Source organism: Martes martes (genome assembly GCF_963455335.1).
Source record: "Martes martes genome assembly, chromosome: 6".
NCBI classification, from domain to species: domain Eukaryota; kingdom Metazoa; phylum Chordata; class Mammalia; order Carnivora; family Mustelidae; genus Martes; species Martes martes.
In genome coordinates, this window is record NC_137893.1 from 14,326,088 (window position 1) to 14,343,908 (window position 17,821).

General features: G+C 37.3%; 1 protein-coding gene across 1 annotated transcript in view; it reads left to right on the forward strand.

The window, feature by feature from the left end:
• Positions 1 to 17,821, forward strand: part of SYNE1 (spectrin repeat containing nuclear envelope protein 1) — a gene marked incomplete at its 5' end in the record, with an annotated part of 469,383 nt that overhangs the window by 157,821 nt on the left and 293,741 nt on the right. Inside the window, 12 exons of the mRNA XM_080806008.1 lie at positions 1,679 to 1,775; positions 2,547 to 2,749; positions 4,448 to 4,612; positions 5,288 to 5,440; positions 6,468 to 6,611; positions 9,080 to 9,253; positions 11,501 to 11,659; positions 11,958 to 12,122; positions 13,706 to 13,840; positions 16,515 to 16,673; positions 16,877 to 17,085; positions 17,706 to 17,814. Of these exons, the coding sequence (XP_080662134.1) occupies positions 1,679 to 1,775; positions 2,547 to 2,749; positions 4,448 to 4,612; positions 5,288 to 5,440; positions 6,468 to 6,611; positions 9,080 to 9,253; positions 11,501 to 11,659; positions 11,958 to 12,122; positions 13,706 to 13,840; positions 16,515 to 16,673; positions 16,877 to 17,085; positions 17,706 to 17,814 (1,872 nt within the window). The remainder of the gene's footprint in view (positions 1 to 1,678; positions 1,776 to 2,546; positions 2,750 to 4,447; positions 4,613 to 5,287; positions 5,441 to 6,467; positions 6,612 to 9,079; positions 9,254 to 11,500; positions 11,660 to 11,957; positions 12,123 to 13,705; positions 13,841 to 16,514; positions 16,674 to 16,876; positions 17,086 to 17,705; positions 17,815 to 17,821) is intronic.

Sequence of the window (17,821 nt, forward strand, 5' to 3'; positions counted from 1 at the left end):
ATGAAACAGTTAAAAGGTAAAATAACAAATAAAGTATCTTCCTTCAAAAATTAATTGCCTAGTCTTTCTAATAGAAAGGCTCAAAAACACTCTAATGAGTCCCTACAACATTTATAATATTCTTTCAAAATATCCTGTTTTTCCCCTTGGAAATGAAACTGGAAATAAACTTTTCTCTTGTTCATTTGTAATTAATTTGTAAACAATTCAAGCAAAAGCATATTTAATGAAGTCTTTCTGTCCAATACAGCCACTATTTCCCATTCCTCTCACACTTAGAAAAATTGTTTTCTCATTAGCTTCTTGAAATTTGTTCCAAAAATAAACAGAATATTTTTTAAACATTGCCAAATATATTTATCTCTTCAATTGTCTGCAATGTCTTGCACATTAAGTGTAACTTTCCTTTTTTGATCAAATTATGATATGTTCGTTTGGTTTAATTATTCCAAAATTAAATTGCCGTAAATTACTTTCCCTAGTTGGGGAACAGGGAGGTTAAGGGGGTTAAACATAAGGCTAAATAATCACTTAACCAATTAATTGCTTTACTTACCAAAGTAATACAGCCTGTTAAAGTATTGAAATAAGTGTTCCTCATGGAACCCTTCATTCCAGGTAACTCACAGCTTTACCTAGTCGCTATATTCCTGAAGAGTAACTTATTTATAGGTAAAGTGCTGTGCTATGAAATATATTATGCATGAAATGTTTTTAAGTGTTTTTAAGTGTTATCTTGAAATATAAAAATTTATCAGTAAAATTGAGGGAAGTCTATGACATTATGAAGTTTTATATCTGCACTCAAATATTTTACATCTCCATATTAAAAGTATTCATGACCATATCATACTTCAGGTGGTTTTTAAAAGCTAATTTTGCATTTTATAATAGAGACACTTATCAAGTATTTTACTGGGTTCAAATCATAGGAACTAGTTGTACTATTAAAACATTGATAACTATATTTGCATTTTTTTTTTACTACAACAGGACTAATCTTTGAAACAGGGGTTATTTCATATTTCCTGGAGTTAACAATAAAATTTACCTAAGGATTTCTTGTGTGTTCTAAATTGTATAGTGCCCATTTGCTGATGGTGACTCTGTTACATATGTAAATTACATACAGCTATAGTCATGGCTTATCTGTAATTTTTACACTTGTGGTTGGGCTATGTGATTATTTAAAATTTTTCTACTTGTAAACATTTTTTGTACTTTTTATTTTAAAGGAAGTGTGCACTGTGCCATTTATTTATAATCCAAGTTCCTCAGAGCCATCATTCACCAGAATTAATGTTCAAAGAGCAACAAAATCCCACAGCTCAAACACAGTTGGACAAGAAAATGTTCTTCCAAATTTAGTGCTTTCTAAATGTTAGCCCTAGGTTGTCTGGAGACACTTCAGTCTCTTCTAAAAACAAACCCTTGTGTGGAGAAATAGAATACTTTCTCAATAGTGCTGAGTTAGAATTAAAAGTGTGGAATCAATTTATAGTCTCAGAATAACCAGGTTATTTTATAGCAGTTGAATTAATTGGCTGTTCTTTTTTTTTACGAGTGTGAGGTTGGCAAATTTGGGCAAAATACCCATATTGCTCTCTTGAAGAAATGGACTTTGGTATTTCTTCCTATGCCTAGGATTTGCCATCTTCTAACCACTCCCCCTTTCTAGTCTTTTATAGAAAATACCAAGTTCTTTGAACAGTATGAAGTGACGTACCAGATCTTGAAACAGACAGCAGAGATGTACGTCCAAGCTGACGGGTCAGGTAAAAATACATGATAGAACTGGCTGAACTGATGAATGCAGTACACTTTAGAACCTACAGGTTTCTGTGATCAGATTTTTTTTTTTTTTCCCTGCTGAATCTTTCTGTGACCATGCCATGGGCCCAGAGAGCACATATTGGCTTCAGTCCCCTTGACTTTGTGCAATGCCTGTCTGACCTATATAATCATACTGTGTGTGCGTGCATGTCTCTGTCTGTAATCTTCTGAGAAGAGGCAAAAAAAAAAAAAAAAAAGAAAAAAGAAAAAAGAAAAAACAAAGCATTCATTTTCTAAATTGCTATTTTCTAAACTATTTTCAATTCTGAGGATTAGATAAAAAAGAGGTAACTTGAATATTATCAAGTGAATGAAAAGTTAGTGTGAAGACACACGTAAAATATGTTTGCTTCATTTTGTGAATATATCTGTCATGTTTGTCAAAAATGAATTACCGCTTTTGTGATCAATACTATATATGTGACCATGTATTTGAGTGCATATAAAATGTGAAAAAATACATGTCATTCATTGCATTCCCATTTATCAAAACTTTTAAATGTATTATCATTTTTAACCTTTATAAATGCCTGTGAATATGGTACAACATATTCCCAGCATTAGCTGAAAGAAATTGGAACATTTCATCTTTTAACTTTATAATCTAAAGAAGAATTATAATTACACATTAGTGTATAGACCATAGGGGGAAAAAATAACTTGGTGGATTTAAAATGTAAAATAACGTTTATAACTTGTTGTATCTGTCTTAGTGGAAGAAGCCGAGAATGTGATGAAATTCATGAACGAAACCACTGCCCAGTGGCGGAACCTCTCAGTAGAAGTTAGGAGCGTGCGGAGCATGCTGGAGGAAGTAATTGCTAACTGGGATCGATATGGCAACACTGTGGCCAGTCTTCAGGCCTGGCTAGAAGATGCAGAGAAAATGCTAAATCAGTCAGAGCATGCCAAAAAGGTAAGATTGCTTCTTATCAAAGGAAAGGAATACAGACTTAACAATGGGACTTAACAATGAGACACAGCAGAGTTCTCTAGGGAGTGTTAAATATTCGCAAATGTGATTCAAGATTCTTGACTTTGCCTGCTCTCAGGTTGATAAATTATTTTAGGCCAAGAAATACACTGCTTTATAGAAGTTACATTAAAACAGTTCCCTGTCTGATCAGTTCAGTGTTTTGCTTTTGCATTCAGAAAAGCAGGAACCTATGGAGGGACAGCCAAACCCCCAGGAAGCCCAGGGGGCAACAGAGGTTGGTATACTTACCATTAGGTCTGTACATGAAGGGCACTGACCTCTGTGGATTTCCTCATTTTACAGAGGACAACATAATATTGATTCTGTGTAATGACACACACCAGCTGGACATCTGGGTCATCAGATTTTTTTTTTCTCTTTGGATATTCTTTTTTGGATTTTATCGGCCCTCAGACAAGGGTTGAGAGTGGCCAGAGTGGGCAAGAGTGATATTTTTCATTCAATTACAGGTGTATGTGTGCGTTTAAGAGGTACTGTTTTACTTTAATGTCACTTACATTAAAATCTTGTATAAAATGAATTGATTTCTGTATATGTACTTCTTAATGGGAATCTGATATTTTCTCATGAAAAATTAATTTATATGTAAAAGATATTAAAATGCCAGGCTTCCCTTAAAAAGTATAGTAAATACATTAGAATTAGTGCTTGCTATCCAAGATTGGTTCTTCTATTATTGTGTTATGCAAGCAGATGCATAATTTTTAAATGTTTAGCACTCTATATTTCACATAGATTAAATATTCCTGTGTAGTTGAGGTTGATAAGAACTGTATGCCCATACAGATTTTGGCTTTTCTGATTAGACTGGCAGTGCCCTAGTAGATGTCATATGTGTTAATTTCATCCAAGGGATTATAACCACCAGAAACAGAAGTGTTCTCTTCTATTTATGAGGGAAGTCCTCCCACATATGGCTTATAAAATAGATTTTGAATTATCTTTGGTATCCTTGGTTTTTACTGTGGTGTGTGTGTATATGTATGCACAAGTACATACATATTAACTTGAAATCAGCAGAAAACTACTTCATTGCCAAGTGAGTAACCTTAAACAAATAAGAAACGATGTTACTGTATTAAGTCTTCTTTGGCCCAGATTTTTAATTTTTAAAAAATTTCCTTCAATGATTTATATCCACGATTGTTAATTATCTTCATGTACTATATTCAGATTTTAAAACCAAAAATAATAGGTCAAAGTTTGTTTATAAATTTTAAACAAAACTATTCATTACTGTAAAATACCATACCTTTTATATGACCCTGGCTCTGGTATTTACCAGCCCGAAGACTATGTACAAGTCCCTTACACTTACAGAAATTTAGTTTTTTCATCTGTAAAATAGGAACAACAGAAAATGTCTATCATGTTTTGTTTTGTCTTCAGCAAAAGTTATGGCAAAAAATAAAATTTTTTCTTGTAATAAGACACAGCATTTTTAGTTCCTATTTTTGAACCTCTTTATTGAAAATTGCATTTGGAAAAAGAGCTAACATTTACCTTAAAATCTGTGCAAATTTAGAACAAAGATACTTCTCATAGTTTGGTTACTTCCATATCCTTTATTAATTTTTGGTCTGTGGTTTACAATAGTGTGCATTGTTTATTTTATAGGATTTTTTCCGAAATTTGCCTCACTGGATACAGCAGCATGCTGCCATGAATGATGCGGGCAATTTCCTAATTGAAACATGTGATGAGATGGTTTCCCGTGATCTTAAACAACAGTTATTATTGCTGAATGGGCGATGGAGGGAGTTGTTCATGGAAGTCAAGCAAGTACGTCTTTCAGTCTCTATATGCGTAGAACATGCAGGTGTTATAAATGTGCAGGTGGGGGTGCCTGGGTGGCTCAGTGGGTAAGCCTCTGTCTTTGGCTCAGGTCATGATCTCAGGGTCCTGGGATCGAGCCCTGCATTGGGCTCTCTGCTCAGTGGGGAGCCTGCTTCCTCTTTTTCTCTCTGCTTGCCTCTACCTACTTGTGATCTCTGTCTGTCAAATAAATAAATAAAATCTTTTTTAAAATAAATAAATAAATGTGGAGGTGAACAGTCTGCTTAGAGACTATTTTATTGTTGTAGCATGGGCTTATTTAGGCAGATTATAGATGTGTTTTAGAACCTTTATGTTTATTTTGGGTCCTTTATTCTTTCCCATTTATAATAGAGGAACATTACAGAAATGTATGGTTTGTTGAAGGATTATATTGACATATGGAGCCTACAAATATGGAACGACTCATGTTTGAAATCATAATTCTTTGCTTCTATGCTGGTTCCTTTTTTCTTTTCACAGCAATTGGACTTATTTCAAGTGTATCTAAAATAAGAATCAGAATTCAGCATCTTTCTTAACGTATAACAATTCCAGAGAGTATGTGGATGTGAAGGTTACAGGCTCCCAGAGGTTTGACTTAATGATTTTCCATGTTGTGCTCCTCCCTTTTCCTAACAGTATGCTCGGGCTGATGAAATGGACAGAATGAAGAAGGAGTACACAGACTGTGTTACTGCCCTGTCCGATTTTGCAACTGAAGCCCTTAAGAAAATTTCCGAACCCTTAGAAGTCTCTTTTCTTAATGTCAAGTTATTAATTCAAGACTTGGAGGTGAGGGGGGGTTTCTGGACAGCAAAGTGAAAACCTGTTCTGTTGTGAAAAGGAAGATCACTGAAGTTAACCCAGACCATTGCAACGTTGTGCTATGTCTCTTTGGCACCATTTTGACATGTGTGCATAACCTGATTGGCACTTCAAAATTGAAAAAAGTGCACTTAAATAAAAAAAAATCTATTTGGATTTTTTTAAGGATATGTTTTGACATAGATTAACTTCAAAATAGTTTTTTAATTCAGAGATTTTTTTTTCTACAACCGAATTACAAAGGACTAGGTGAAAACAGGAAACATCTACAAATGATACCTCTACATAAATGCCTCGTCTATAAAGTATTGCCTAAATGAATTGTGCTCTTTACATATTTTGAATACCTTGAAGCTCTCAAAAATGAAGTAGTAAAAGAATATTTAATGACATGGAAAGCTTTTCTAATATACTATTAAGTGAGAAAAGCAAAAAATAGTATCTTTATATTTTTGTAAATATAAAAAAAATGGGTATAAGAATGCACAGGGGAAAACATTAATGATGAGAGTGATGGGGTGTTGGGTCTGGTTTTCTCTGTGTGAGAAGACTATGTAATTAACATTTTTTATTATATCTGATTTATAAATTTTCTTTGATGACAATGTGTTACTTTTTTTTAAGAAAAAGTAAGTTGTATAATTATTAAGGTCAGAGGAATTAGCCCAAATTAACATGCATTTACTTGACATAATGTTTATATATTACGTTAGCACACATATTTTGAAAGTGTAGGGATTACTTCAGCTTGTCCGTATGTTAATTTAAGGCTTTACAGTGACTTCTGAAGGAAAGGTTTTATCTATTCATGTGATATTACCGGTATATCATATATTAGCAGTAAATGAAAGCAATAAGTGGAATCTCCAAAAATTTATTAGAAGTATAGGATTTTATACAGTACGTATTGATTTTTGTCCAACCTTCCGTGCAATCCTGAAATGAAAAGGGAATGTACCATGTATTACTTTGGGTGTTTCAATGATTCATGCAGGACATTGAGCAGAGGGTACCTGTAATGGACGCTCAGTACAAGATGATTACCAAGACTGCACACCTCATTACCAAAGAGAGCTCCCAAGAAGAAGCTAATGAAATGTTTGCAACCATGTCTAGGCTCAAGGAACAGCTAACCAAGGTGGGAACATACTTAAATGCATGACACACCGTGCAGGACCAACGCTGCCTTCAGTGTGCTTTACGCCTCCTCAGTCACACCCATCCTTTACCTGTTAAGAGATCATGTTTTTGTTTTTTCCTGGGATTCTGGATTTAGTAACTCTGTCATTTAGTAACTTTGTCATGAGTTTTAAAACTGAAACTATGGAGCTGATGTCAAGTATTACCTCTGTTAATTCAGAAACACTAGGAGCTCTATTTAGAAAGATAGGTCTGTTCTGGAGGAATAAGGGGCCAGTTAACATAATAAAACAAAGGTGGGGGAAGAAAAAGAAGGGGGAGGAGGAGGAAGAAATCAGGTATTTAAATGAGAAAGAATTCCCAAATGCCCTTTTATTGAGTTTTATTTGATATCCTCGGCTCTAAGATTATTTATGCTATTTTCTGCTGGCATGGCCATGAAGCCGTGAAAAATTCTGCCCTTTTCAGCTCATGGAGCTCACTTTAAACTTAAGATCTATACATTTGTACCACTTGTGTACAGGGAACCCTGTGGTTACCAAGCACTAGCCATAAGACTGTTCTATTGAGGGACTTTCATTAAGAACTTTGGAAGTTCCATTGGGATTTTTTTTTATCTATCTGAAGTTGAAGATTTTATGAGGATGGTATTTTTTGTGATGGGGTAATTAATTCCTGATAGAAGAAAGGAGTGATTACATAAATGAAGAGGAAAATCTTGTAATGAAGAATTGAGAAATGGAGAAAAAGAAAGCAGAGAAACCTGTTATTTAGGAGAGAGAAAAAGCAGAAAGAATAACCTACATGAAATCAGTAGTGGACAATGAGTAATGAGAAATAAATGAGACAGGTGAAATTACGAAGAATATGGTCTTGAAAAAAGAGAAAACTCCATTTGCCAAACTGGTATTAATTAGAATGTTAATTTCTAATTCTTTTTATTTTAACATTCAAGTTAAGATTATTTATAGAGAATGGGTACAATTCAAGGTCAATGTTGTTGATTTGATAACCTTCAAGCTTTTAGAGCCATATCTTGGGCTTGTACATCTTAGCCTAGACCACGTTAATGATTTAGGGCAACCTCAGAGAAAGCAAATTCCACCTGTAAACCCATCTAAGTTGTTCAGCTTTTTAAAACTGCTACTTCAGTTGTAGCATCTTAGTTAAATTTTCGACTGCATCCAGGAAAGATTTCTAAAACATACTTGATTTTTATGCGTCTTAGCAGATTGTCTTCATTTTGTTCAGAGTCATTTCAGCAGAGCCTTGTTGCAGTAGCTTTCTTTTGGTGAGTTTATGCTTTATGCAGGGTATCCTACAGCATGAGAATATTTATAATTTAAGAAAAAAGAGAATGGTGGGGCACCTGGGTGGCTCAGTGGGTTAAGCCTCTGCCTTTGGCTCAGGTCATGATCTCAGAGTCCTGGGATCGAGCTGATCTCAGGGTCCTGGGATCGAGCCCTGCATCGGGCTCTCTGCTCAGTGGGGAGCCTGCTTCCCCATCTCTCTCTGCCTGCCTCTCTGCCTACTTGTGATCTCTCTCTGTCAAATAAATAAATAAAATCTTAGAAAAAAAAAAAGGAGAATAGTGGACTAACAAGTACTCAGTTTCCTTTCCTTGGTTCCCAAAAGTATGAATATTTGGGGAGCAATTCTAAGTAAAATAAGTGGGGACAGGGAGTTCTTGGAGAATGACCTGGTCCTGGATTCTAACATAAAGGTGATCAGGCAGACACTTAATGGATCTCTTGATCCTCAGGAGTGTATGGCCTCAGTATTAAGATTAAAGAATGCAAGTGTATGAAGCAATAAGAATGTTTTCAAAGACAAATAACAAGAGGGCTGAGTCAGTTCAGACTAGAGAGATATCCCCTGGCGTGTGGACCTTGTAAATAAGTTGGTACACGACTTGTGTGCTTGGGATGAGTTAGATGATGAGCAGAGAGTAGCAAAGCACGGAGCTGGGGGAGGTGGAAAAGCAGAAGGTCTGCCTGGGAAGAATGAGTCAGCAAAGTTACGGGTTTGTCTAGAGTTAAGGATTCAAGTATTAGAGACCTGGAAAATAAAGTTGGAAGGTCAGCCTAGATAATGTAATTCACAGTCTCCGGTCAAATTCTGAGGCCAAAGCGAAGACGAGCTGCATAGTTTATGAGGTGGAATTCGATGCCCTCTGGCTCACCAACAGCATCGTTTAGATGGGAAAATGCTATCCAGGTGGACAGTTTAGAGGAATCTTCATGGGGGAAATTCTAGCATTTATTTGTCTCAGCGATATAGTGGTATTGTTTCTATATGAAAATTTAACAATACATGGGAAATATCATTCAATAAGTGTCTTTGGAGATCTGTAAGCACCAGATGACAATGTCACTGAAGACGATGTTCCTCAGAACTTTGAACAGTACCCTGAGTTTGTGGTAATTAGTGGCCTTTAATAGAATTTTTGCCTTTGTATTTTTAAAGGTCAAAGAATGTCACTCTCCACTCCTTTATGAGTCTCGACAGCTGTTGATCCCATTGGAAGAATTAGAAAAACAGATGACATTCTTTTATGACTCACTTGGGAAAATCAATGAAATCTTAACAGTTCTTGAGCATGAGGCACAATCTAGTGCTCTTTTTAAACAGAAACAACAGGTAAGGAGAAATCCCCTTGAGGAGACAAAGTTATTTTACAGCATGTGTAGTAAGACTGAGATGGTGCTTACAGTGGTAGAAATTCAGTTAGGACAGGAAACATTTTTCTAGAATAACATTCCTGGGCGGCTGATGGCTCAGTCAGTTAAGTTAATCATGCCTTTGGCTCAGGTCATGATTCCAAGGTCCTATGACTGAGTCCCGCATCACTGGACTCCCTGCTCAGCGGGAAGTCTGCTTCTCACTCTCCCTCTGCCCCCCCACCCCTGCTTATGTATTCTCTCTCTCAAATAAATAAATAAAATCTTAAAAAAAAAATAGAATAGCACTGGCATCTCAAAACAAAAATATACATCGGTCCAAAGATGAAACCCCTTTCTACTAACAATAGGACAGAAGTTTTATCTGTCTATTAAATTTATATAGAGTTAACTTTTTGCAAGTAAATTTTAAATTTAGATATTTAGATATATATAAAAGCAAATAGTTGCATTCCATTTCTATCCAGTGTCTGTAATCTGTGTCTTATGAGATCTTTTCTTTGCATCTAAGATTAAGTCTGATTATACAGTCACAAAATTCTGGAAATGTGTGTCGAGTGATAATCCTTTTTCTTTGTCTCATTTTTAGTAAGTAGATCTCTATGCAGAACAGCTTTACACTCTTGCAGTTAATTGACTTATTTAGTTGGCTTATTATAAATGACCCTATCCGTCAGAGGGGTGTGAAATTTAATGGGCAAACGGTTTACCATGCATTCCCTGAAACAGATTCCTGGAGGAAGGGCAGCATCACTTAGCAGAAAAAGCAGAGAGTATCTGAAATGAGTCAGACAAGTATTCAGATCGGAGATCTGACACAACAAATTACAAAGCCTTGATTAGCTTTTATTTCCTAAGTTGAGAGCTTATTGTGGAGATTACATTATATATTCCAAAATGCAACTGACACATAGTGGCACATAGTATGTACTCTGTAACTGGTAGCAATTATTATTATTTTTTATTATTATCCTATTATTGCTCATAGGAAAGCCATAATGTTATACCACCAAACCCTACTCTAGTGGGTTCTCGTCGTATTAGATAAAGATTGTCTTTCACTCTGAGTCACAGTGCCATTTCCTGTATTCTCAAATTGCTATAAATTGCCATCAAAGAGGTACGTGCAGTGAATTGTGTAAGACTGAGGGATCACAAACCTGTACCCCTGAAACAAGTAATACGTTATATGTTAATAAAAAAATTGCCATCAAAGAATCCTTCCACAATTAAAATAACATTTGATATTTTAGTAATGATAGTATTGATAATATTTAATAATATCTTTCTAACATATATTACTCTTTTGTGTCCTTAATCTTCAAAAGGAAAAATATGTCCTTACTTCATTTTGCCAAAACAAACAAATAAAACCTTGGTCTTAGTACTTGCCTCTAGGTTACCAAAACTGGCATCCAAATGAGCAGTTTGAAATACTTTTCCAAAGCTGTTGAGGATGTCGAAATGCAGATAGTGTGGCTTCAAGTCAGAAAATGACTGTTGGCCTTGGGTTGGGCTGGATGATTTCCATGCTGCCAGTTGCAGAAATCACTATGATGCCAGGTTACTAAGCAGAGGTGGAAAGGCATAGGTCACCATGGTTTCTCATCCTGCAAACATGGGACAACTGCCGCTCCTCCCACACCCACCTGCCTTTTGTGGTTAGGCTATGAGGTCCATGGTTTTGTTAATGAGGTTGACAGCTGATGAACCTTAGGAATTCAAATGTTGTACATTTGGGGATACACAAATAATAACATAATTTGCGGCAGCTCTGTTAGTGAAGTATGTGCACTGGCATTAAATTTATTTAGTCAGATTAAGACCTAATATGTTGATTGATTTTGTGATTGTTCTCTCATTAAATCTTAGGCCTGTGAGTTGGACACATTGCAGGCAAATAACAATTTTGATGGCCTTTCGGTTTCTTAATGTTAATAACACAGGCATGAAATTAAAAAAAAAATCAAAAAAACTCAATGTGACATTTAAATGCCTTATATAAAAAGCACTGACTTTAGTGATTGCTTAAAATTCAGCTCTTCTCAATGAAAAGAAACACTTCCCTGTACTTTTGGTTTTACTTACAGCTGACTAAAAGCCTAAAAGCTATATAATGTTGTTCTTATTGTTTTGTAATGGTTATTCTCTTTCCTCCTCTTTCTCACCCTTTTATACTATTGTTGTGGGCTTCGTTTCCCTGTAGGAGCTGTCAGCTTGTCAAGAAAGCTGTAAGAAAACCATGACACAAATTGAGAAAGGCAGTCAAAATGTTCAAAAATTCGTGACCTTGAGCAGTGTGCTAAAGCATTTTGATCAGACAAAGCTGCCCAGACAGATTGCAGATGCCCATGGTGCTTTCCAGGTAAGCTTGCTCCCTGCTAAAGAGACCTGAGCCAGGGAGAATACAAAGAGGACATGTAGTCATCATGTTTCATGCTTTCCCTCTTGCTAAATGCTTCTCCTACTGAAGTTTGGAAGCAATCATTTACTTCTTCTTTTGCTAATATTCATTAATGTCAAAAGAAGTTGATTACTCTCATAATAATGAAATGTATTCCTTCCAAGTGTTTTTTTTTTTTAAAGAAACAATACTCTTTAACAAAATGATGCTTTCAGTAATGAGAAAACAGCATCACGTTGGCATTATTTTTTAAATCAAGAATATGGTGAAGAAAATTGGAGACTGGAAGAAACATGTGGAAACCAATAGTCGCTTGATGAAGAAGTTTGAGGAGTCTCGAGCAGAACTGGAGAAGGTGCTGCGGATGGCTCAGGAGGGTCTGGAGGAAAAGGGAAACCCGGAGGACCTCCTGAAGAGACATACCGTGAGTTTGTCCCTCATGGGGCACTTGACCTGAAGACACGGATAAGTGGTTTTGAGTGAGAAATAAAAAAAACAAAAAAAACCCAATTCTGTTCTAGTATTAAGTTTTTGAGGCAGGGGGGAAGAAGAGGTGAGTTAGGAAGGCAGAGACATTTTAGGTTATTAGACCCCAAAACATGGCAGCAGCAAAACAAAAAACAAAAAACCTTTAAGAGCAGTTGATGAGCTGCCTTATAATTGGACATTCCAATGGTAGAGAGTTACTGGATATGTAATGAGACTCTCCTGAATTATTTAGCTGAGAAATTCTTGTATAACCAACATATTCTTTTTAAGAGATCATTTTAGGTGGATGGCTAAGTTTTTGTGCTCATTTCATGAATCCGCCCTATCAAAGTGTGAGTACCATGTCCCTTGAAGCTTGGTGGCTGATCCACAACTTGTCCTGTTCTGAAGTCATCTTCCTGTTAATCATACTCGTTTCAAACATATGGGTTTTGAAAATGTTAGCAATCTCTTAAATGCTCTGTAGAGATTACGGGCCCTCTGAGATCATGTGTTTTGAGCTATGTTTCCTGAAATTCCAGTGGGTGCTGGTATAAACCACACTGTCACATGATGACCGCAATATATCTGTGCCGTAGCTGACTGAAATTCGGGTTGATGTCTGTGGCCACTCAGCATCTCCTTCAGTTGATACCTGGTCATGCACATAGGTACACATATGCTGTATGGGTCTGTTTGAACTGCCATTAAAATATACACAGATTAGATGGCTTAAGCAACAGGCATTTATTTTCTCACAGTTCTGGAGACTATAGGTCCGAGATCAGAGTACTAGCATGGTTGGGTTTGGTGAGGACTCTCTTCCTGGCTTGTGGATGGTCACCTTCTTGCTGTGCTCTCATAAGGCAGAGATACATAGGGAACAAGACCTTTGATGTCTCTTGTTATAAGGGCACTGATTCCATCATAAGGGTCCCACCCTCATGACCTCATCTAACCTAATTACCCCAACGACTTCACCTCCAAATATCATCACATCGGGGGGTTATGGATTCAATATATAAATTTGGGCAGTTGGGGGTGGGCACAGTTCTGTTCATAGCATGTGGGGTCATGTTGTACTTGTCTGAATGTAGAAATGGCTCATAATGAATCAGCAGGGCCTGAAACACATTAAATTAGGGTATGAGGAATTGTGAGGCTAAACGCTGGCTTCTATTCTGCTCTTCTGACTTTACCAAAGAATAAATGAAAACTCGGCTCCTGTGGAATCAAGGTTTTAGACCCCTTGGCCTTCCAGAATAGTCTACCAAATTTGAAAACTGCAAAGATTTTTTTTTTTCTAAAAAAAATGAAAAGCACTAGTTGAATTTCTGATGTGGTGGCTTCTGACTCATAACTATAGATAATTATAGTTCATTCCTGAAAAAAAAAAAAAGAGTAGTTGCCAGGGAGGTTTGAAGAGGGCAGCATCTGGCTGAGGGGCTGTGTAGAGGCACGACTGCTTAACTGTGTAGTGTCTGATGCTGCCTTTTATTCTGCCCGACACTCTTACCCACTTCCTCCTCTCCATGCCAGGAGTTTTTCAGTCAGCTGGATCAGAGAGTGCTCAATGCTTTCCTGAAAGCTTGCGACGAGCTCACCGACATTCTCCCTGAGCAGGAGCAGCAGGGTCTGCAGGAAGCCGTTAGAAAGCTCCATAAACAGTGGAAGGTGAGTCAGGACATAATGGGAACATACACTCAAGTAGGTGTCACGCGTGATGGGAGAGAGCATGTTAAGGTTCAATTGTAAGAGAAATGTAGAAATTCATGGGAAATCAGCACAGCTACTCCTCCCACTTAAAAAAATGAACTTGAATAAAACAATGAAAAAACGTGATATGATTTTGTTTTTCTTATTTGTTAATAGCATTGGTTTTCTTATATGACTCAGTAGTGCTCTCTTTTCCTGAGTATTTTTGGGGATAAGAATGGCAAAGGGCATTGTACTTACTCGGTAGCATTTGGTAAACTCTTCTCATCTAAGTAACTAAGGTATACTAACATTTTATGTACGAAGTATATACTATACTAAGGTATACTAACATTTTGTTGTTTTTAAGGATTTTACCATCTGGTTTAGATTATTATGATCTAAAAAATATAAATATGAACATTTATTGTTTAAGGGCTCAGTGACAAACACAAAAGCACAATCAATTTCTCCAAAGAGCTTAGAGTTAATTATCTCCAGTAGGAGTTAATTATCTCCAGCAGGAGATAATTAGTTGCAGATAATGAAAGTATAATATATAATAAGTCCCCAAAAATATAGGTAATACTTATGAAAGCTTTGGAAGAGAAAAGGGGGCCCACTTGGAGAGTGCAAAGGAATGAATCACGTAACTAGTTGTGAGCTAGGATTTTATTTATTTATTTATTTATTTATTTATTTATTATGGCCAGTTAGCCACTGTATAGTACATAATTAGTCCTTGATGCAGTGTTCAGTGTTTCATTAGTTAAGTATAACACCCAGTGCTCATCATAGCACGTGCCCTCCTCAGTACCCATCACCCTGTTACCCCCACCCCACACCCGCCTTCCCTTTGAAACCTCCAGATTGTTTCTTGGGTTCTGTAGTTTCTCATGGTTCATCTCCCTCTCTGATTTCTCCCCCCTTTGGATTTCCCTCCCTTCCCCTATGGTCCTCTGTGCTATTGCTTATGTTCCATATATGAGTGAAACCATATGATAATTGTCTTTCTCTGTTTAACTTACTTCACTTAACATAGTCCCCTCCAGTTCCATCCATGTTGATGTGAACAATGGGTATTCATCGTTTCTGATGGCTGAATAATATTCCCTTGTGTATATGGACCATATCTTCTTTATCCATTCATCTGTTGAAGGGCATCTTGGCTCCTTCTACAGTTTGGCTATTGTGGACACTGCTGCTGTAAACATTGGGGTGCATGTGCTCCTTCTTTTCATTACATCTCTGTATCTTTGGGGTAAATACAGACATAGTGAGCTAGGATTTTAAAAGAAGCAGCAGAGATCTGGGGATGGGTGGGAAGAGGAAATAGCCAACCCCTGGAAGAGAGACAGCAGGAGAGCACGTGAGTGGGGGATGTAGGGATTCACTTGACTTGTCTAACTTGAGTGCCCCGCATTGGGCTTGTCACAAGGAAGCCGACTCTAGAAGCTGCATGCCAGGGGCGAGCTGCAGTGTAATGGTGGAGACCCACCCAAGGCTGTCTTCCTCTAGCCAGGCTGGAGGAAGCCTGCCCTAGCAGCAGATTAATGAGTACTATCACAAGGCAGTAGCAAGTGGGGAACTTCATGTGCATTATGTGAAGTGCTCACAGGGTCTGGAAGATAGGCAGCTAAAATATTCTCCATCAGCTCTTGATTTTTTTTTTTTTTATCTCAGTAACATAGGCTAAAAAATCAACTCCAAGCACAGAAAAAACACAGTTAAGGACATATTTTGTTTACTTGCTAAATTTGAAAATTAAAAAAAGATTCTTAAAGAAACCCAAGCTTTTTAAGCTGTCTTTAAAGCCTAACATCTCATAAATGTATTATGGAATGGAGATTCTAGTGGAAAACTGTATTTATTTAACATATATATGTTATATTACATTTACACACAAACATTAAGCTCTCTAGGACATAATCTGTTCTACTCTTCCCAGAGCCCCCAATCATTTTCTCATCAGTTATCTTAGTATTTGATTTTAAAAGTAACCTTTTAAATGCCATAGGATACAAGCTGGCTAAAATTAATTAATTGTAGGACTGAAGATAATGATGTAGTTTATGCTTATATCAAAAAAGAACATAAAACATCTCATGTTTGATGAGGCTGGCTTGTTTTCTCATGGAATTCCCCAAGGAAGAAGGACGAGGCAGGTGGTCAAAAGTGTGGGCTGTGTGATCCTGGCTTCTTGACTAATAAAGTTTTCTCTTTGCCCTTTGTGTAGTGAGTCTACATATGTTCTTCCTACCTCACAAGGTCATTGACAAAATTAAAAAGGACATATGCCAGGGAGAGGGTATGTGGAATCCGTGCATGGTTTACATTTAGATTCAAATCTAGCTTTTCCATTTACCCCTGAGCCTCAATGGTCTAACGTGTGAAATAGAGATAGTAATACTGTGTGGGGCTATAGTAAAAACTAAATGGAATAATTACTGTGAAAAATCTGACTGTGCAGGTTGAAAGAATTCATTGCGGTCCCAGTCTTTGGAAAAGTACAAATCGCAGCAGCCAGGTGTAGTCGATAGTGATTAAATTACATTGGCCCCAAAGGGAATATTTTTGGATTTTTGTCACTCCAATTGAAAATGTGTATGATTGGAATGGCATCGTATTTTTTGAATCTTCCTATGGAATGTAGGATCTTCAAGGAGAAGCCCCATATCATTTGCTTCATCTGAAGATTGGTGTGGAGAAGAATAGGTTCTTAGCTTCTGTAGAAGAATGCAGAACTGAGCTGGATCGGGAGACCAAGCTGGTGCCCCAGGAAGGCAGTGAAAAGATCATTAAAGAACACAGGGTACGTCCGACGCACCCCCAGTGCAGGCATGCAAAGTCACATTGTTACCTAAAAGATTTATACCCGATACTTTGGTTTGGGTCTGAAAACACTAAATAGCTTAATTACTGTATACTAGTAGACGAAAGGGGAATCATCTATGAAAATATGGAAGTGTTGTATGGATTCTCACAGGCAGTGTATCAACGATTTTTGCTCATTAGATTTTCTTCAGTGACAAAGGTCCTCATCATCTTTGTGAGAAAAGGTTACAGCTTATTGAAGAACTGTGTCTGAAACTCCCAGTCCGGGACCCGGTAAGGAACACACCTGAAACCTGTCATGCGACTCTCAGAGAGCTCAGAGCTGCCATCGATGCCACCTACATGAAGCTCGTGGAAGACCCAGACAAGTGGAAGGACTACACTGGCAGGTAGTTGGGGAACAGAGATGGACATGGTCTGTCCTAATGCTTGTGAATTCAGAGATCATTGCACAACGAGAAGTGACATGTGTTTCCTCCAAAGCAATAAAGAAAATCAGATTGTGTGACCTTGCCCGTGCTCTTATATAAAAATGCTTCATTTAATTAAAAAAAAAGAATGGGTTTCAGTCAGAAACAGGGTCAAACCCTTTATTTCCAAGGGACCCAGATGTTATCTCCCTGAAGCACATTCGGCAGATCCTTTCTCCCTGATGTCCTCATATCCCCAGAGGGCGACTTCTGCCTCTGGGTTCTCTCAGTCTGGGGGAGATAGATGAGGCCAGACCTCAGGTGGTGCCTTCCATACTCCCAGGTGCTCAGGCCCCGGGAACACACCTTTTTCCCTAGCTGAACCACCTGCTTTGCTTTCTCTTTCCTCCAGGTGACAGCTCAGGGGAGCCACCCCTGCCCTGAGCTTCATGGTAAAGGGACAGTTTCCAGAAAATGTGTTCATTGACTTGCTAATCAGTTGATTGTTAAATTTCCATGAATAAATTCCAAATAGAAAATGTATTTCCACCACTGAGTTATTATCTCCCTTTAATAAGAGAATACTTTTGATGTTTCAGAATTTCTGAGTTCTCATCTTGGATATCTGCAAAGGAGACACAGTTGAAAGCGTTTAAGAGTAAACCCTTCGATACTGCCAACCACGGAGAGGTTAAACATGCTGTAGAGGTTAGTT